Source organism: Galleria mellonella, unplaced genomic scaffold (assembly GCF_026898425.1).
Source record: "Galleria mellonella isolate WM207_F2 unplaced genomic scaffold, CSIRO_AGI_GalMel_v1 utg223, whole genome shotgun sequence".
Lineage (NCBI taxonomy): Eukaryota > Metazoa > Arthropoda > Insecta > Lepidoptera > Pyralidae > Galleria > Galleria mellonella.
Window position 1 is genome coordinate 2,247,363 of NW_026442042.1, and position 22,085 is coordinate 2,269,447.

Here is a 22,085-nt window from a genome sequence, read left to right on the forward strand (position 1 = left end):
CCTTATCAAAGCATTTTGTATGCAGTACATTTAAATTGCTTTCGAAAATTATCTAATATGAAAGATGTTGGCTGATCTAAAGTAGGAGATTTAAGCATAATCGTACTATGTCCCAACCATATATATAGCCCATATTAGGATACGGCACAACAGTCGCTTATCCTAGACAGTTGTAACATGTATGAGAATTAAGATATTTCAAAACTGATAGGTATTATTTATTATACAGTAACTAATTTAGATTATAATTGCTCATTAAAAGTGGTACTGTATGAAATAAATTTGTTTTAAAAATATTTAAGAATGAAAAAGCAATAATTTATGTACTTGTATATAAATATATACATAAGCAATTATTTGACTTTACAAGTAGTAAGTACCTACAGCGAGTCGACCGATAGTAACGAATCTAATTATGCTAATTGAAAATTCAATGTTAACAATACCTTAGAGCTTGGATGATTATGTATAGCGCGGTTTCAGATCGTGTACAAAGATGTTACCTACGACGAACGGTTGAGGCTTTTCCAAGAGATTACAGCAAAGGGATCTTAAAATGGGGTTTGTAAAGAGGTTTCTTCAGGGTCGGCAATATGCGCGTAATGGCCCTGGTATCGTAGCCGTTCATAGGCTACGGTAACTGCCTACCATCAGGTGGGCCGTGTGCTTATTTGCCACCTTAGTAGTGTAAAAAAAGTAACTATTTACAACAGGTACAAATGTCATTGATAAGATGTACCGAAAAATTGTGTACTATGTTAATCGTCGCGTCGCTTTTGCGTCAAACTGCATCGGCCGGCAATTAAAAATGGAAATATAAGAAAGAGGAAACTAGCACTTAATAGTGTAGGGAAAGTTTTGTAATTATAATATTGTTAAGGCTCTGTAAAATAATACATTTATTGAAAAAAATAAAATACAAATAAATAACTGCTTTAGTTAAGTAAAAAAAATACCTTCCCTATATACCCATATGCCAAAAATAAATGATTTTATAAGATAAAAATCTTATAGATTACATTTCGACTGTTGAATAGATAGTCACTTGCCTAAACTCTTTCTAAGATTTTCGGCTAGTTTGTCCATAAATTCGAAGGTTTCATAATAGTCTGATCTCTGTACATTGTTCATGCCCTTGATACAAATAGCAAGATCTTTAGTCATTACACCAGATTCAATTGTGCTAATACAAACATTTTCAAGAGTTTCAGCAAATCTCTTAAGTTCCTGATTGTTATCCAGTTTGGCACGATGTAAAAGACCTCTGGTCCATGCAAAGATAGAAGCAATAGGATTGGTGGAGGTCTCCTTTCCTTGTTGATAGAATCTGTAATGCCTGGTCACAGTGCCATGAGCTGCTTCAGCCTCAACAGTTTTTCCATCAGGGCAAATAAGAACAGATGTCATAAGACCCAAAGATCCATAACCCTGAGCTACTGAATCAGATTGTACATCGCCATCATAATTTTTGCAAGCCCATACAAAGCCACCCTCTGATTTCATTGCGTAGGCAACCATATCATCAATCAATCTGTGTTCATACCAGATGCCAGCAGCTTCAAATTGCGCTTTGTACTGCTTATCATATATTTCCTGGAAAATATCCTTGAAACGACCATCATACTTTTTAAGAATGGTATTCTTTGTGCTCAGATAAAGTGGATACTTCCTGTCCAGAGCATATTTGAATGACGAATGAGCAAAGTCGATTATAGATGCATCAGTATTAAACATACCAAGAGCTACACCAGCGCCCTTGAAATCATTCACAACTTGTCTGATTGGCTCTCCTGATGGAGGTGTCCAAATCAATTCAAGTTTACCTTCACCAGGTACAACAAAATCTGTTGCTTTGTACTGATCAGCATGAGCATGACGGCCGATGATAATTGGTTTTTCCCAACCAGTTACAAGACGAGGAATATTTTTGCAAATAATAGCCTCTCTAAATACAGTACCTCCAAGAATATTACGGATAGTTCCATTAGGGCTCTTCCACATCTTTTTTAATTTAAATTCTTCCACCCTTTTTTCATCAGGTGTTATGGTGGCGCATTTAATACCAACATTGTACTTTTTTATAGCATTAGCACAATCAATGGTGACCTGATCATCTGTCTGGTCACGATATTCCATGCCCAAGTCATATGTGTGCAATTCAATGTCTAAAAATGGTAAAATAAGCTTATTTTTAATCAGATCCCAGATAATTCTTGTCATTTCATCGCCAAGGATGTCAACGACGGGTCCAGCCTTTATCTTCGACATGTTGCTCTGAAAAAAAAAAAAACAATTTATTGTGTTTATATTGTAAATAAGTGTAATAATATTACAACATTATTAATATATCAAATAGATTTTAATTTCTTTAAATTTGATCGATTAAGTGTTGCCAAAATTTAATGTTTAGCAGAATTTATTGCTTACTACTAAAGACATTAATGCTATGAGAATAGTAGTATGGTTTTATAAAGTACAATATTAACTCATATTGTGTTGTGTTGTCTTTTTCAGCTTTATACCAAAAACTTCAAAGTTAGACCAGTGGTTTAGATATAATTTCTATCTCCAGTACGAGCCTCTTATACATGACGCTGGCAGAAATGGTCGTAAAATAGCGACCAATTGCCATTAACGAAAAGAAGAAGAAGAAGAAAGTACAATATTAATGATATAATGATTATATATTTTTAACAAATAAATAATTTGAACTTCAACAATTTATTACAATAAGCCATGCTCAACAGGTTAATATAAAATAAAATCATTAAGTAAATTTATCATCACAAAAAGCAGCAAACAAAAAATATACACCAAAGCAAAATAGGTCTATAAAGGAATAAAAAAATTGGATTGAGGTTCATGCTGTATGTATGCTTTTCTAAGTATGTAAGCAGTAGACGTAGATGATTTGTTAATATCAGTATACAAACATATTAATTAGAAAGTACTCATGTGTTCAAAATTTTATAAAATTAATCTTGAAATCGCTTAACACTGCATTACTTATGAATATTAAAAATATTCAATTTAATGATAACAATGTCAGATTAAAACAATTGGTCAATTGTTTATTTTATATTACACACTTATCTATAAAAAGTATACTTTGTGGCGAACAGCTCCAATGAAATTTTAGCAATAATGATAACCCACTTACAATACTTAGGTTATCATTGAAGCAAAAATTTCAGCAGGACTTTTAACATGTAACATTTTAATACATATATAAAAATTGTGTATGATGTTTTTTATGCTAATCTTTAAAACAGCATTGACTTGAATGAAACTTTAAATATTTATATGATTTTTCAAATTTGTATAAAATTTTTAATTACAATACATAACGGGAATTGATTGTTCTGCTATGTTTGTCCTATCCGATAATCGTTTTGATTTTATTTGGATATCTTTTTCAGATAATTGTTGTTTATTATGGATGTTACATGCTGTAACTTGAGAAATAAGATGCCAAGATACTAGTTATATAGAATGACATTATGCATATTATATAATACCTTTTGAACATTATATCTATTTGAGATAATTTAAAACATGAAATCTGATAATACTTATACATACAATACAATACATACTCATGTATGTATAATATATAAAGAATTTAATATTTTATATGTTACTGTAAAAGCCTGTATATTGATAAAACTTAGGTTTTACTAGTAAATCTCAAGATTTATCAACATAAAGATTTTGTAAAAATAATTATAATTTTTTTTTTTTGAGTTTTCATCAAACCAATCATAAACTAACCTACCTTTCTGACTTTGAGCATGAGCATCACAAACATGTCTAAATTTTGTCTATTGCTTTATGTTTACTACTGAGTATATGAACATAAAACAGTTTGAACTTTTATCATTAACAGTTAGCAAATTTTTGGGTTTCCTACAACTTTTTATTTTTACCATAGTTCAGGTTTTTAAAGTAATATATGAGTTTTAAAATTGGGTAATTGAGCATATTCATTATTTACAAGTTTAAAATTAAGACATACTAAATCAATTACTGCCTGAAATCCAGTAATGAAAAGTGTCAATATCTATCAAATTTTTAAAGCTTTTTTATATTAACTAAGTAAGATCTTCAACAATTTTTAAACAAAGTATGAGTACATATAATTCCATTAAAACCATATTAGTTAATAATATCAAAGCTCTTAATTTTGTTTTTTAATATTTTATTATGTCTCCTAAAGTCATTTAATTTTAATAATAATCATACTATTAAGTTTCTGCTTGATATATTTTTTATAATTAACTCTGTTTATTATGTTATATACATTGTATTATAAATAATACACACTAGAAGTTATATAAAGAATCATATGAAAAACAGGTAGGTATAAATATTAATAGAATACTAAGATACATGCTATTTTTAAAAGTATACAAATTACTATAAAAAATAAATATTTAATTTTTATGGTTGACTTTCTATGGTTTCTCACCTACTCTGAAAGATTCAAGGTGTTTCCAGTAGATACTAATAATATCTATGGTAAAATATAATATTTATTTATGTCTCCTCACAAACATCTAGTACCAAAAATGGTATCTAGTAGTAAAAATACAAAATAGATAAACAGAACTACATTTAAACATAGAAAACCATATTTTTTTAAATCTCTAAATTAATCATTTTAAATACTTTAAAGTAATCAAAGTAATAAAATTCAAATTAAATTTTAATTATTTATAGTCATTTTACACATGAACATGATACATATAAACATTATTATCAAATTGACCAATATACTTTATGAAAGATTTAATTGTATTAATATATGTACCTACCGAAATAACATATTAATGGAAAGTATTAAAGTTAAATACTTAAATACATAGATATATTTAAATATACCTATGTATAAATTAGTAACAACAATCTTAAGAAGACATCAGAAGCCTTGAATATTTGTTTGCTAGACTGTCCAAAGTTCAAACACTGGCAGAAGTAGGTATGAACATGACACCATAAAATCGACATACAAATACAGAAAAAAGAAAAATATAACCTTTGATATGAACAAACATTTTAAGTAAAACTTACCCGGAATTTCAATTTCTTCTGTACTTAAATAATTACAATGAAAAGAAGGGTGTGTTTATACTAACACAACGGCTGTACAACTGAATGACAATGAAAGAAACTTGATTAAAATTGACAACCGCAAAGAGATAGCTAAAACAGTGATAGTGCGATATGATAATATGTAGTTAAAATTTGTGGCCACAACACCGGAAAAGATACTATATTTTTTTATTATAATTTAATAACTACAATAATTATAAGAACTAGTAATTGGTTACCTTTCTAAATGTGAAGACGGCAAACTAGAGTGAAAAAATGAAAACAGGCAAAGACCTAGCTATTGTATAATTGAAGAGGAAAAATAAAATTAAAATAAACACGAAAACAGGGTTGCCAGATGCTATTTTTTATTTTTACCCAAATAACAAAATATTTAACTTACTTTCATTCCAAACTTATTTCAATTATCACTACATTTTGCCATTTAATAACTAAAAAAATAACAAAAAAGGAAACACTAAAAAATTACAAAATCTAAAACTGAAATAGTTTATTCAAATTTGTCCATGCCTCTTTCTTTTCTTCAAAAATTTTCTCTAACAATGCCTATATATTATTACTATATTTCCCCTAAATCTCGTTAGGATAAATTTTTTACATAAAATAGCGAAAAAAATTATGTAATAATGTTTGCCAAAAAATAAAACAATTGGCAGACCAGTATTGTCATTTATTTATTTATTCATTAGGATCACAGAAAAAGTAATCGCTATGTTATAAGAGTTGGCACCCGCCTTGTATCAACGGAATCTCCAAATTAAAATGAATGACCTTTTCAAAGCAACAGTATAATTAAAATTAAAAACAAGAAACATAAATAAATATCCATAGTATTGTATGCTATACACCTTCATCCAATATATAGACAGTTGTCGTAAAAAAGCTTAGCTAGGCGTTTATAATATAAAATTTTTAAATCTTAGGAAAAACATGGACAATAAAATAAGTAGGTATTAGAACATTTAGTTACTTTATTTACTCTACTGCAATTTTTAATCTAATATTTTGGACAGGCACATAATGCAAACTCTCTTAGAGACATTAAACAATAGTTGGACACATTGTGCTGAGTTAAACAGCATATGAAAAAGACTCGTAATAGAGAATATATACGTACTTTATTATTTTTATATAATATTATACGTATATAGAAAAATATCCCTATTTGTAGTTATAATATCATTACAATTAAATATAATTATAATATGAATAACATTTTTATTTTAAAGTGTGACATTTTAACGGGAAACCACATACAATGAATATCATTAATTAATTATTTACACATAATTTTAAGCACTCTTTATCTTTGTAACATATCATTACTTATAATTCAGTTTTAGATCATATCGATATATAAAAGGAAACATGGTAGGAATTTACAAAATTAACTAAAGGATTTTAGTTAATTTTGAAAGTTCAGCAAAATTTGGAATATAACATAGAAATTATCTCCGCAACTATATAAACAAACATATTAATTAATTAGATAATACATGTAAATTTTAATTATACTTTATTATTATTATTGATAGACGGGCTTTTTCAGTCAGAATAACTTGTGACACTGGGACCTTTCTATGATCTTTTGTGCTTACCCTTTTTCTAAAGTTCGTTGCTAAGTTCTATCAATGACAGAAATTTTAAGATGTTTTTTGTAGCAACATTTTTTTATCTCCTTAGAATATAGAATGTGTTTTCCAAAAAAGATACATCGTTTATCGTGGGCTATAGCCATATATTAAGTGCTGAGGCGCTCCTTCCTCACTGTGACGAAATCTGCAAACACTTTTTGGGCATAAGCCTTGTTGGGCCATTTGCTAGCTTAGTTTATAGTGTTCAGTGAGAGGCCTTGTTAACACACACATATTATTTTTTAATCAAAAAGATCAATGTTATAGAGTAATTTTCTGAAAATCCCTTTATCAAGACTTTTGAGTGATTTAATCTTGGCAACAGGAGCTAGCTATTATTTGCTGCTTCTAAGCTTTCAAGTTTGAGACGTCTGAGCTTTAGGCTTCGAGCTACCTATGCCACAATAAGGTTTTGGTCCTATTTGAGTATTCTTTGTCCTTTCCTTTGTTAATTGGTTAGTTATTTCATTTCCATAAATATTTGAGTGACCAGGGATCCATTTATACTTAACTATATCAGTTATAATTATTGTTTAATTACCGGTTCAAATCTATTAAAAATTCAGTTAAAAACGTCCTTTATTCTTTGTATTATATCATACTGAACACTAATTTATATTTTCATTTATTACTACGTAATTTATCAAAACACATATTAATTATTTTATTAGTTAAAAACTTGAAGCGCTGTTTTTGAAATGGCGCTATTATTTTGACTATCATGGCGCCTATTTAAGATGGTCGTGATCTGCTATGATGGATTTTTTTTTTTACTGTTTGGTAACATAGTTTTATAGAAAAAAATCATTCCAACAACAATGTTCCAACTTTGACCACAAAGGCACAGATCAAGAATTTACTATATTATTTAATAGTCATCACTGTCCTTACAACAAAAAATTGGAAAATGTAGTTATGCAACTAAACTACCACACATCAACAAAGCAAAGTAATTGAATATTCATAGTATTATACAACTATCTATAGATAGTTGTATGTTATAACATAGCTCTGTTCAAAATATAAATATAGATAGGCATTATAAATGAGGTAGCCACTTTTTAGAATAAAATTGCTAAATTTAACGCACTGTTATCATCAGCATCATTCACAACACATTTCATTTTATCTAATTTTCACACAACTTAGAATAACTAACAGCTGGCAGCTCACCTGGCGAAAAATGATAACTATTGATACACGTGGATATTACTTACGATAATAATCGGAAATATTATTTAATTAACAAGGTTTCTCTATCTCTATGATTTTATACAGAATCATCTTTCTCTCTTAACAGAACAGTGTTCATAACTCATAAATATTGCCACAAATCCTTGTTATTGCTCTTCTAATTATTTCTCAATAATAACAATTGTTTATATACATGAGCATTACCATGGATATAATAGTATATATAGATTCATAGCTTACTTACCCCATTTTATTATACCGTTACTTTAGTAAAATAATACTGTCATCGCTCTTACTTCGTACATTTTAGAAAATTGCACCACTGATTGCATAGATTGTATACAATCGTGTTTTATACGAAGTAACGCCGACCGTGTTTTACCGAATAGCATTATTAGAATATCCAGATAAGCATCATATTTGACATCTGATTGAATTGAAATAAATTTTAAATGAGAAATATTGATTGTATCAATTAAAAAATGCATCTACATTTACGTTATCGATAAACTATTCTGAATATTCTTAATGCAAATTTTGCTATGATAGTTTGGCAGCTATTCGTTTAGTCGAAATGGTGATTCAAAAGAATTGGAATAACGTTGAAGCGTCCCACCAGAGTTCTGCCGCGGCGAATTCTTCAAGTAGCTCATGGAATTTCCCGGCGCCTGCCAAATCAACAACAATTACGGTTCGAGTCAACGAGACTAACAATATGCAGGTGACTTAAAATACCTATGTAATAAAATTTCATGTACTATTATATTAGTTGGCAGAAATTGCTTATTGCCAATTGGTAATGAATGGTTGATGGTTGATATGGCATGACTTCTTATCCACACTAGGTAGCAGAATTTATCCATTCGTTAGATTGACGTTAACATTTCGTTTATCAGTAAATTAACAATGTTTTATTAGTCTAGAATTTTTGTTTCTTACTCATATTTCTGATGTTTTGTAGACTGATAATTGAAAGAAAATATAAGACATGGACTTTGTATAAAAGCCATCCGCTGGGGTATCTGTGTCTCATTTATATTTCTCTCATAAAGCAACAATGCTTTCATGACTGACGATGTGAAGGGTGGAATATGGTAGTAAAATTATAGAGTATGATGACACTATAGTTCTCAGGAATTACAAAGTGTAATGATTACCATGATTGTCAGTGTATTTTGTGATCTATATGGTCTCATTTTATGTTACATATAAAAAGTTTATAATATTTTTTTTCTTTTTTAATTTTCTAGTTTTTCTTTTTGTGTGTTCTTCCCTTATCCTCTAGAGAAGTGACTCAAGTAACAGGGTAATATTATGAGTTGACACAATGCTGTTAATGTTTTCCTAATAATGTGTTCTTATAACTATTAAAAAAAACTTTCCAGAAGCAACCCATTACTCGACAAATTGCAATAAATACATTAGCAGCTATGCACAGAAGATTCAGCCTGCCTGGACCAGTACAGCCACACTCGAGACCAATAGCTGAGTTTCGAGCAAGTGCAAACAAATCATTGGACATGTTACGTCAGACGATACAGTCAGCTGTTACTCGGGAGATTGATCAAGTTATTAAAAAATATTTGGAAGTATGTAATTTTACTATTATTGTTATATTTATAAATACGTTTAAATTTTTGTTTATCATGCTTAATGGTTGACCTGAAATACATTGTACAGGGTCAGTGGATGCAGGTGGCTCAAGACCATTCTTTATGGCAGTCTATGGGGGAGGCTTATGTCCAGTAATGGACAAATAATGGCTGAAATGGCTGATGCTTCATTGATGTACCAAATCTTATATCTGAGAATAACATTAAAAGTATATATGTTTTTTCTGAATTCACATGGCAAAGCAATGGGTTACAGCTAGTTATTTAGTAATATGGATCCTTAGATATTATATAAGTAGTTTTTTTATTATTAGTTTTGATAATATATTCTTTATTTTTGTTAATTACTAGAATATTAAACATAAATAACCTAATCATTATAAACTACACATATTTCAGAGTATAAACTTATTAAATAATTTTCATTTAAAGATAAAACTAAACAAATTGCCTAATAATCTTTTTTCTTTAATCCTGTACTAAAATTTTTATGTAATTCTTAACTGTAAAAATATAATTTTCAGAAATTTTTTGTTCCTGCTGTTAATAATATAAGACTGAATTTGGGCGACGAATCAGTGAGCGAAGATCAGGTAATCTAAATGAAATAATTATTAATTTACATAAATTATATATTTCATTCTAACCACAATAAGTCTACCTAAAAATATAGAATTATATTTGATATAAATAAGGATTTTGCAATTTATTTTATAATTGTGTTTGATCACTTGTGCCATGTGTATTACAGGTCCGTGCAGTCTGCCGTGCTATGTTGGATGCTACTCGTCTTTTGTATACTACACCACCAAGACCTGCACCATCACCATATGAAACTAGTGACTCTGAGTCTAGCAACAGTACTGACTCCAAGTTTGCAAAGCAGAATAATGTAGGTAGAGTAATGGCAAAGAAAGCTGTATATTGGAATGTACTTTGGTATCATGTGAAAAAAACTCAAATGTTAACAATTGATTACTTTATAACATTGAAAGAAGCGATATTTGAAGCATGACCCCTTTTGAGTTTTTATCATGTGTTCCTTATTTATTTGTGTTTACAATGAACAATTTATTTCATATAGTTGCAGAGTCCATCACAGACTAAACGTAAAGAATCAGAACAAGATATTGATTTGTGCATTAAACGTAAGAAGGTAAAACAAGAAGAGAACACAGATAGTGCTTCATCATCACCTTTACCATCACCGGCTATAAGAGATCCTGAAAAGTGGAATCCAACAAGACTAACGCAAGACACATTGTTTATTATGGGATCTCATGCTCATAAAGTAATTATTTTCGCTTGTATACATGTCATACATTATTACTAACAAAAGTGAATTTATATGATAGAAGAATGTTGATGATACAATTTAGATATTATGAAAATATTCAATCTATGTTCAGCAGTGGATAGTTAACTGCAGATATAACCTGTAACCTAAAGTATGATTTTTAAAATCATATTCACTTGCAATGAGAAACATCTGGCATATTAAGGTTACACTTCTATAATACTACCAGGTACAACATTATATTGCTACCCAAGTGGTACAATATAATGGTACAATATACTATTTGAAGTTCGTATTATTTCATTATTTATTTACTTTGTACTGAATGATACAAATGTAGAATAAACAGTTCTCTGTGTATTTTGAAATTTTTCATGTAGAGTTCTACACTAGTTAAATGTATGTTATGTAAGTACCTCTGAATCAATTTATATTTCTAGGTTTTAGGATTGGGCAACTCCCGTGGTCGTTTGTATACACGGCATGCTGGTTTACTCAGATATCCTGCAGATACTGCTGATAAAGAATGGATAGCGAGTCACAATTTGGTAAATGCTGTTGGTGGAAAAACTTACATTATGGTATGTGTACTATGATCTAACTTATTCTATTTTACTTCATTATCATATTGTTTCAAATTTTTTGAATAATTTTTGTGTAACTTAATAGTACCTTGGTACTAACATAGTGACAATCGACAGTCAGGGAGAGGCCTTAGTTGTTAGTCTGGAAATTGCGAAAGCCTTTGATCGGGTGTGGATAGAGTACTCCTTTCAAAACTATTTCCGTTTGGATTGCTTGCAAGATTGTGCAGTTGTATGTCCAGTTTTCTCAAGAAACGTAGCATTAAGGTCGTAGTCGACGGAGCATGCTCTGATTTAAACTCTGTGAATGCTGATGTCCCGCAAGGCTATTTACTATCTCCGACCCTGTTTCTTCCGCATATCAATGATATGTTACAGATTAGTAATATTAATTGCTATGAGGATAACAGTACAAGGGATGCATTATATACCGGTCATGGAAACATCTTGCGGGCACCGATAAGTGCCGTAAGAGACTTGTGTCTGTAAATTCTGTAATCGTAACTTTATTCGATTGAAGTTTCTATCTGGAGTGAACACAATCTTGTCGAATTCAACCCTAAAAAGACACAAGTCTGCGCGTTCACCGCAAAAAAGACGCTGTTTGTCATATCTCCTCACTTTCAGGGCACTTGCCTTGATAATAAGTCGTGTCTAAGGGTCCTTAGCGTTGATATATCTAGCGACGTCCAGTTTTGCGGTCATCTGGAGGAAAAGACTAAGATGACCTCCAAAAAGTTAGGGGTGCTCAATAGAGTGTAACGATAGTTCACGCCGAAACACCGCTTGAAATTGTATAAAGCTCAAATCAGGCCACATATAGGATACTGTTCTCACCTATGGGCAGGAGCGCCATAGTACCAGCTTCTCTCGTTAGACCATATTCAAATTCGGGCGGCTCGAATTATTAAAATTAACGCTTTACTGTCCGATTCGATCCACAGAAACTGCGTAGAGATGTTGCATCTCTGTACATTTTCTACCAAACTTATCATGGGGAGTGCTCTGAGGCATTGTTTGGATTGATACCTTCTTTTAATTTTCCCCAGCGTACAACCCGTCATAAACTAAAGTTTCATTCCAACCATTTGGATGAGTGTTGGTCCTCTATCGTGCGTTTTTCAAGACACTTCCACGCGCAACCACTCTTTTGAATCAATTTCCAACAGCAGTATTTCCGAACCGATATGATATCATAAGTTTTAAGAAAAGAGCATATTTATTTTTAAAAGATTGGCAACACACCTGCAATGCCTCTGGTGTTGCGGGTGATCATAGGCGGCAGTCACTTACCATCAGGTGAGCTGCATGCTCGTTTGCCCCCTGTGATATAAAAAAATATAAGTAATAAAAATATAAATGATTATTTTAAAGGTATTAGAAGATATAGAAGAGCTTGCAAATAGTGATGCCTACAGGCATAGTTCATTACCAATGCTTGGCGAGCTAACAGGGTTTAAAGTACCACCATTTATGTTGAGGAAAATTAAAACCTATGTTCTGAAAAGAGCTTTAAGTGGTGACAATGTGGACAGTCCTCAACCTTCTACTAGTACTGTGCATGATGACAAATTAAATGAAGATATTAAGTTGGAACCTCTTGATGAGAATTATGATAGTAACTTTAATACGAGCCAATACATAAATACTGACAACACAAGAGATTTCTCAGAAGTATCAAACATGATTAAAGAAGATACAGACTTTGCTGATATTAAAGTTGAAGACATTGATGATATAAAAATGGATGGGATTAAAGTCGAAGATTTGGATGAAATAAAAGTTGATGGTATTAAAGTAGAAGATTTGGACGTGAGTGCTATCAAAGTTGAAAATATTGATGACATAAATGTTGAAGCAATTAAAGTTGAAGATATAAAGTTAGAGAATGATGATGCGTTTTTATGTAAACAGACTGAAGATGAACAAAGCAACTTGGTTGATGGGTTGCTTGATGCAGATATTGAGTTTTTAAGCCGAAACTTGGGTAACATTGAGAGTGATGCTGATGCTAGGAAGACTATTGAGAAACTAACTGGAGCAAATCCTGATACTATAACATTAGTTGGTGATGAATTTGACTTGGGGACAACATTGAACACTAATAATGTGAGTACTGATAGATTTAGTAATTGTATAGAATTGTAGTAGTATTTTTGTAAAGTATATGTAATACTGTGTTTAACAAATTATATATGAGTGTCTTTGTGACGAACTGAATCTCAGAAGTTGTACCACTATAAAGCACTGAAATAAATATTTTGTATAATATATAAATATGCTCACAACTGTCCCTACAAGGTAGTCTGCAAAAAATAAATCAATACATTAGTTTACTTAGCTATCAGCTGTTTATATATCTTAACAGAGCAATACCAATTTTAGTTTTCAAGCAACCAAACAACAAAGTGCATTACTGTAGCATCAACTACCAGTGGAATGGTACATAGTGTACCGGTAGCACACTTGGCCGCGCCACCACGTCTCACGGGCGGCACATTGCATTATTATACAAGCCACACGAGCCACGCTAATCAAGTTAACCACCCGGGCCACGTGAGCCATGCCAGTCCTACCGCCCCGTCACCAGCCACGCAGCGCACAGTGCATCATTTGCCGCAGGCCACTGTAACTATACAGAGCATTCCCGGCTCTACATCACAGATGATTCGCGGGTCAGTTTTTAAGTTATTATTATTATTCTTAAGTTAAACCAATTCCAACAAGTAATTTCATTTCCATTTTAAAAATAATTGCTAATTTCACTTTACAATTTCATAAAAGATATAGTTGATTTAAAAGATTATTGATCGAGTTGATTATTCATTAAATCTAGCTTTATATGGAGGCTGGTTATAATAAGTGTTTTTTTTTTAGTTACAAACTATTTTTAATGTTTTCTTGAAATAGATCTACATATAAATTTGGTTGTAGGAAGTATTAAGAAAATAACCTATATATTAAGTTACATTATATTAAAATTATATAATTATACACAACTTGTTTATATTTCGAATTCTGAGACAATCAGACATTCTTAACAATTTAATTGTAGGTTTATAACGAGAAAAATTAATGATGTTTTTGTTCTTATAAAATTATTACATCTACTACTACTATTCACATTTTAATTTGTGAATTATACTAAATTAATTGTATTTGCTTATATCTAAATCTATTTACTTATATTCCAATTTTGTAACAAAAAAATCTACAAAAAACCAATTTTTAGTCTATTGTAATTATTTTACAGGATTCCAATCAACACAAAAACCGGTACATTTAGTACAGTGATGTCCCAAGGTACAGCAAGCACTATAATAGGCTTCGGAACGAGAACGTCCAACGCCACTATCATCGGTACTCCACAGTATGTCAATGTCTCCTCAAAATCATTCCCTACGGGTAATATACTACATAACGCGATCGTTTCCCGAAACATTCTCAACCGTGCCAACCTGACAGCAGTCACTTCTGGAGTCTCATTCAATGTTACTGCTGTTCGACCAATCTCGCAAACAACTACCCCAAAAATCAGTACAGTTGTAACAGCCAGTTCGAGCGACTTCGACAACATATCCACAACTAAGGATATGATTGATAACGCATGCAATTCATCTGTGATGTTGAAAAAAGTGCTTACCCTTGGTAGTGCAGGAGCTGCTAAATCTTTTATGATGCATAACACCCAAAAGGTGTTGTCGACTGGTTTCGCTAACGGTGTCACGCCGCCTCCAAACGTGACTATTGTCAGTTCAGGCACTAGCGGTGGTTTGCTTAGCAACGCCAATGTTGGCCATTCGACTTCCAACATTGTAAGCCCAACATCTGGTACTTTAAGTGCTACACACGCGACATTGTCTGCCTTATTGGCGTCAAATGATGGAAGTGCTCAGCCGACCAAAAATTAAATCATCCCATTTCCATAGTCCTTATGAATGTTGATCTCATTATTAGATAATTTTAAGTTGACTTACATTTTCTGTTTTCTTATGGTATATAATGGTAATCTGAATTTGGTGTCATAGGTTTAGAATGTGCCAAAATAATTCTAAAAATATTAAAGACTCGATGTTATAGTTGTACTGAATAGTGTACCTGGAAATATAAATTTTTATCCAATTTTATCCTTTGAAATAGTTGTAGCGCGTATATGTGAAACATAATTATTGTAGGTATTTATTAAGTTTTTTTTACGTTTTTGTGCAAAATATTAGATAAGTGACAATCGCTTTATCAATGGCTGAACGGGATGTGTTAAAAATACTTTGTTTAGATTTTTACCTGCCTCGAATATTAGTTTTTTTACATTTTGCCTGGTTATTTGCGATGTATTTAAACGTACAACTATTGTGTTGTTACGTCATGACCGAAAAAAGAAGTTTTGAAAAAGGTTTTTTATTCGCTCCGTTCTATGTTTAGGATCGTTCATTCTGATATATCTAGTACTCTATTGTACTATCGTATATTTAAATTGGACACGTATTGTTTAAAGAATTTACTAAACTAACTTAAACTTAGGTATTAAACTGATATATTCTTATTACACAATGTTTATGACTTACATGGCTGTGTATAAAACTTGCCTATATAGTATAATATTGGATCTCGTCTTATTGTTATTACTTAGCACTTTGTTGACTGAGTCCTTATGAAACAATTATTGTATTATTTGATGTTTTTTTTTATTTTTTAATTTTCGATTAAATTAGAAATGTTTTAGCATGTCTCTGTTTGTGTTAAACCTGGCATGATAGGTATAACTAATTTAATAATCGGTAAAATGAATAATTTTATACTGATAATTGTTTGTGTGGAAATAGAAAAATAACCACCAAGTCACCGGAACTGAATAACTCAATTTTAAATAGAGAAAAGACCTTAATGGTTTTTTTTTCATGTTCTTTTGATATAAATATATTTTTTTAATTTTATTATACATACTATTTTTTGACTGCACTTCTATTATACTGTGTTCAATACTTCGAATATGAATGCGATTGTAGTGATTTTGAGCTGTGTGTAGTTTCTAGTAAAGTCTTAAATAATATAGATATAAATAGCAGTTAGTGTGTCCACCGAATCTTAAGGTGTTAAATGCGCCATATATGTATATATATTTGTTGTTGTGTGCATTGAAGCATAAATAAGTAAATAGTTTCAAATGTAAATGTATGTCGTCAATGAAACGGCAACTTCAACTACATATACGAAGCTCGTAAGACGAAATGCTTTTAGCTTTATATTTTTTTTCCAAAATATGGTCATGTATTTTATGTTAATTTATTTAAAAAATAGTATAATTATGTATAGTTGTATACGCTAAGCGCTTTTTGTGTTCAATTATTGTTTTTCATTAATATTTTAGGCATTATTTATTGTTTGCTGTTACCAAAAAGTTTGCAATGTGTTTATTAATTAAAATCGTTTAAATAATGAATTCCTCAGAAAATAATTACAGTGTTAATGCGCTGCAATGCTTTTATATATTGATGTTAGATACATATAGTTGTTCGATGCAATAATAAACTGTGGATATTGTCACGGATTATCGTTAGTTTCTGAACGGTAGCAAAATTATACAAGTATAGTGCGACCAACTTATCTGTTGGCGAAAATGGTTATATATAATAGCAATCTGTGTTTTATAATTTGCATATTTAGTAAATGGACTTTGGATGTCTTTTTATTAAAATAATAGTCCATAAAATAAGCTATATTAAAAAGAATTCTGTGTTAACTGATACGAAATAAATTATTTGATAGATTGGTATGGACTATTGCATGTTATTTTTTTTGCTGATCTATAGTAATAAAAATACAATTTATATTATTTTTTAAATAATGACAGCTAAAAAATACATTATATAAACATTCTGATAAAAAAGAAATCAGTTTAAAAAATACTTCTGTCATCGTATTTTTTGTTATAGAGGTGCCATGCAAGAGTATCTACTGTCTACTTTACGGTAAAAACTTATCTAAGGACGCCTACAGTATTTTATAAAATATTCTATCTTTTAATTTAATAACAGTATTTTAAACGAAATTTATGGACATTAATGACAGACAGTACTAAAAATAAGACTTGAACATGTTTAAATTTTTGCCAATAGGCAATAGTTGGTCGCACTGTAGAATTTTTATTGTATGTAGCCAACATACACTGCTTTTGCATGACAAATGAACATTTTATGTGATTTTTATACAGTTGCATTGCCGAATCTCACCTGTATGATTTAATCGCTTGCTTAAAGTGCAATTAGTGGCTTTATTTTTAACTAATTAGCTTGCAATATGTATGCAATAAGTATTCAAAATTTTTTACTTAGCTTTTTAGTTATTATTATATGCTTAGCTTTAACGTATTTAGAAAATTAGAGGATTTAAAATTAAAATATTTTTATAGCTCAATATTGACAACGCGACCACTTGAAGGATTAAAAAAACCTGATGTAGTACCTTTCACTGCTGTGGAAATAATAAAATTATTATATTTTAATAAATTTTATTTTAACTTATAGCATCATTGATTGAGATCCTTATTTCTTTTTATTTATTTAAAATTATTATTATATTAAATTGTTCACTTCATTTACAGTTTCCTAAACCTGTAGTGAGCTATAGGTTCGTTTTACAAACTTAAAAGTTTTAAAGAACATTAACTTAATTAATTTGTCATTGAAAATATTAGTATCTTTGTTTTATTTTTTGAGGTACTTAAATGATAATAGATTATTGACAAATTTGATTACGGCGTCACTCTATTGATATTATTTGCTTATAATAAATAGGTCACTAGTGTTGCTTACGATTTTATGCGATTTTGTATGATAATTTGTATATCAGTGGAAATTATATATTTATATATGCAGACGCTTAATATGCCGTGCTGTCCACAATATTGAAATGTAAAACCGTTTCCGTATAATTGCATTCATTTTGCTCTCTTGTTACATCGTCATGATTGTAAAATTGACGATATCATGCCATGATATGGTAAATTGTGAAAGCACGATTAGCAGTTTAAATGTGAAAGAAAAACTAGACTTCTTAAATGTAAAATGCGTCACTTTCATTGTTTATGGTACTTAGTACGTAAACAACTTGGGTACAAATCAATAGTAAAACACTACTTAAAAATAAGTATCTACTTACTCAAAATGTATATTATTTCACTTTTTTTAAGTTACGTAGTGTTCTGAAAATGTAGAGAATTTAGTTTGAAAATAATAGTAAAGCACAGTTGAGATGAAGTCTTCCGTTTTCGTTTTCGCTGTGTCATATTTTTGGACATGCTATTTTAGAGAACATTGCATGTATCCATGTAGTTTTCAGTCGTACTAGATATGAAAAGATGTAATTATTATTTTTTATTGTACTCAATTGAACATGTTCTAATTAGAGTATTTCTTCTAAAAAATTGACAATGAGATGCACTTCTACATGATTTAAAACGTATTTATTATGAGGTCTTGTAGAATGTTTTTATGGTAATTGTTATAATGGTTTGTGTTATGTTTTTATCTTATAAAGTGTTAATGCCTACTTCTACTTATTGCATCATTCCGGTTCGCTCTTTAAAAAGAGGCCACCGAACCGTCTCTAGTAACCCATATCGAGCTAAACTATTTTAACGACGCTTAAAATAGTTCGGCTTGATAGCATTCGATTGAATGGGTCATCACGACTTAAAAATATTAAATTAGCTTGAAAAAATATGTATAATAGTATATTTTAGTACTAGAATTTGAAGTAAATATATAAATATTCGACCATTTCTTAGGATCGAATAAACTATTTTTGTCCAACCACTATTATGAGTAAGGCAAGCGTTTCTGAATTTTGTTAAAAATATTTGCTATGTACCTGATTTTTGTTCTCTGTTTTGTTTGTCTTTTTTTGACTAATTCCCTTGTCGTTTTCATGATGGGGGTCATTTTCATGTATTTTATTACGCAAATACATCGTTGAAAAAGCCATCTCGTCGTGGCACGTTGCTAATAAACCGAGATGCTGCTTATCTCCTCACTAATGTGCGCTATGAAAATTTTACATAATGTCCCTCATTGTTAATGTGTTTAGGAATGATTATATTTACATACCTCCGCACAGGGAATATTACTTTCTTTTCACAAATATTTTTGTTTGCGCTTGCTTCAAACTAAGATTCGATAGTTTTGACAATTTGCTTCACAAGTGGCAAAAATTATAATATATCCATTTTCACTTCATTTTCATTATAGACTGGAATGTGTTACTCATGTCTCTGGCTTCAGCCATTATGTATCTATTTATATAAAAAATATTTATGCCTGTTGTAGAAATATTTATTAAATGGTAGATATTTAAATGATATGTCATTTAACAAAATAATCGTTGCTATTATTAAACGTACATTTTATTTTAAAGTAGCAACCATTAATTTTCTTTCCCCGGGGCGTGTAGGCTATTACGGGTGTCAGTTTAACAGAAGATCAATTTATTTATTTGTTTTTATTTTAAATATACGCATTCTATATATTAATACAGTATAGTGTTCTTTGTTATTGCATTCTTCCAAAACACATTTTTACCTAACTTGAAAGGTAAGGACTTTACACGTCGGTGTACAATTTACGTCAACAGTTGTTATTATAAATAGTTCTTTGTATATATATACTGTTTATTTAAGCTATAATATATATATCTTCATTTTTATTTTGAAAATCATCTTAAGATTTTTATACTTAATTACTCGTTCTACAACCATTAACATTTAAAACATTTTTCTATATATGTTCATTATAGTGAAATAATTAAACCATGTGAGATTTACCAGTAATGATTTAAAATATTGTATAACATTTTTAATGTAATGTAAAATTTATTGAAAAAAGTATACACTTGTAAAAGTATTTACTGAAAATGTTCGATAAGTAGGTATTTTATTTTTTTAAATAATCTTAACTAATTGTTCTCAGACTGTGGCTGTGTATTCAAAGGGTTGTTTTAACTATTACATATTAATATCCCACTCATATTATTAAAGTTAGTTACTGAAATAGCTACTGATTGTTAGGCTGAGATGTGAAACAAAATGTTTAAAATATTTAATTTAAGAGTTGTATTGTATTGAATTATCAATCTATTGTGAATAGAGTGTCTTGTAACTTCATAAATGTGATGGGGATTCTTTTAAGTTTTCCCAAAAAGAAAAAAAATTGTTTTAATCGTTTTATGGCGATAAGTATGGAAACAAATATATAAATAATTAATCTCAAATAACAAGTAAAGACGTTAGAACAAATAAAAATTAATTATGTTGATCAATAGTGTATTTTAAAATATATAAATACTCTAAGGTTTCAAACTCTGTAAAAGCCAGACAAAATGGAATAAGAGAGCTCTCCTAGACTACAAGCTAATCCAACAATTTTAATAAGAAGGCGGCTTTGTTTATTTATTTTGTGTAAATTTGTTATACCGTGTTTGTATTTTAAACTGCACTTGGTTTTTATAGATGTTAGTGTTATTTACCAATAAATCAAAATGAAATGTTATTTTGATATCACTAACAGTTTTATTGCGGTCCTTGGAAACCGCAAAATTTTACTTCCAAAGCGATCTACGTTTAATGAAACTTCAATAGATACACTAAGTAAACCTATGAACATTTGTTGTGATTATATTAGGTTCATATTTCCATTCCCGTATTGTCTGCGTACTGTAACATTTAATAGACTCTCTTTGGCAAGAATTGTTGCGTCAAATTTTGTTGTTTTTATTATTTATCAGTTTACTTACATATATGACATTATTTCAACACACCCGACATAAATGCAAACGATAAAACAGTTGTAAAACGAGCCGTATAGTAAAATCATTTTATGGCTACGCTTTTATCAGTCGTGTTTATATTCATCCGAATCTATTTTATCGATTGTCAATAGACTAAAATGCACAATTGTAATGTTAAAGATTTCTTCCGTGAAATTCTCAAGGCTTGATCAATCTGTCTTTCGATGATAAAAATGATAAAAGATTTTACTATTGGTTACACCAGCGGTTGTGTGTTACAGATAAATGATAACTCTTATCTGTCGACAATATGCCTAAAAAAATTGCGGAAGAAATGTTAACCAAGTGAACGGTACAATTACAGTTATATGTATCTAATATTTTTTTATAAATGTTTATTAAATATGGTTGTAACTATAATCCGTGGTTGTAATAATATTCCATATTCTCATCACGAGCTTGATATATGTAATAAAGGATGTGATCACTAATTTTATTTTGTATGATTTATTTATCAATTTCCGATTTATAAATGATCTGAAAACAGTCCTTATTCTTCCAAATTGGAGATTCTCAATTTGTCTTCGTATTTTTGGGTTTCTACGTGACATCTTGATCCTTAATTTTGGATTAAAGATTGTTTGGAATTAAATTTGCTTTTACATAAATTTATATTCATTCAAGAAGCTATATCTTAAGTTATGTAGCTCTGGTTTATTATGCTTACGTAGACCGAGTTTCACTTTAATAATTTGGACTTGAAACATCGTAAGGCGTGGACAACGTTGCGTAGGTACGTGTCGCTCAACTACTAGCCTCGCTCTTCAACTATAAATTCATGATTCGTTATTGAAAAAAACCTTGGTCATTT

At 30.1% G+C, this 22,085-nt stretch overlaps 2 protein-coding genes and 1 long non-coding RNA gene across 5 annotated transcripts in view; 2 read left to right on the forward strand and 1 right to left on the reverse strand.

Moving 5' to 3' along the window:
- LOC128200620 (uncharacterized) overlaps window positions 1–4,484 on the forward strand; it is a 28,284-nt gene extending 23,800 nt beyond the window's left edge. Inside the window, exon 3 of the long non-coding RNA XR_008252811.1 lies at window positions 2,515–4,484. This is a non-coding gene — a long non-coding RNA (uncharacterized LOC128200620). The remainder of the gene's footprint in view (window positions 1–2,514) is intronic.
- LOC113517270 (isocitrate dehydrogenase [NADP] cytoplasmic) lies at window positions 882–5,480 on the reverse strand. 2 transcript variants are annotated; one of them, XM_052894625.1, is made up of 2 exons: window positions 5,331–5,480; window positions 882–2,274 (listed from the first exon to the last, which is right to left on the reverse strand). In XM_052894625.1, the coding sequence occupies exon 2, from the start codon at window positions 2,266–2,268 to the stop codon at window positions 1,042–1,044; it is 1,227 nt and encodes a 408-aa protein (XP_052750585.1). In that variant the 5' UTR covers window positions 2,269–2,274; window positions 5,331–5,480; the 3' UTR covers window positions 882–1,041. The 2 variants fall into 2 exon arrangements, with proteins under 2 accessions (XP_052750585.1, XP_026757704.2); XM_026901903.3 differs by lacking the exon at window positions 5,331–5,480 and adding an exon at window positions 5,071–5,229.
- Window positions 5,481–8,130: 2,650 nt separating this feature from the next.
- LOC113517369 (uncharacterized) lies at window positions 8,131–21,705 on the forward strand. Of its 2 annotated transcripts, none has more exons than XM_031912428.2 (9): window positions 8,131–8,661; window positions 9,326–9,529; window positions 10,078–10,146; window positions 10,305–10,445; window positions 10,644–10,844; window positions 11,291–11,431; window positions 12,809–13,543; window positions 13,820–14,109; window positions 14,688–21,705. In XM_031912428.2, the coding sequence occupies exons 1-9, from the start codon at window positions 8,515–8,517 to the stop codon at window positions 15,343–15,345; spliced, it is 2,586 nt and encodes an 861-aa protein (XP_031768288.2). In that variant the 5' UTR covers window positions 8,131–8,514; the 3' UTR covers window positions 15,346–21,705. The 2 variants fall into 2 exon arrangements, with proteins under 2 accessions (XP_031768288.2, XP_026757825.2); XM_026902024.3 differs by having other exon boundaries at window positions 8,137–8,661; window positions 10,638–10,844.
- Window positions 21,706–22,085: the final 380 nt, after the last annotated feature.

Coding starts and splice junctions, on each gene's coding strand:
- LOC113517270 (XM_052894625.1), bottom strand. CDS start 2,268: ATGTCGAAGATAAAGGCTGGACCCGTCGTTGACATCCTTGGCGATGAA.
- LOC113517369 (XM_026902024.3), top strand. CDS start 8,515: ATGGTGATTCAAAAGAATTGGAATAACGTTGAAGCGTCCCACCAGAGT. Junction 9,530..10,077: donor TTATTAAAAAATATTTGGAA/GTATGTAATTTT, acceptor TATAATTTTCAG/AAATTTTTTGTTCCTGCTGT. Junction 11,432..12,808: donor GTGGAAAAACTTACATTATG/GTATGTGTACTA, acceptor ATTATTTTAAAG/GTATTAGAAGATATAGAAGA.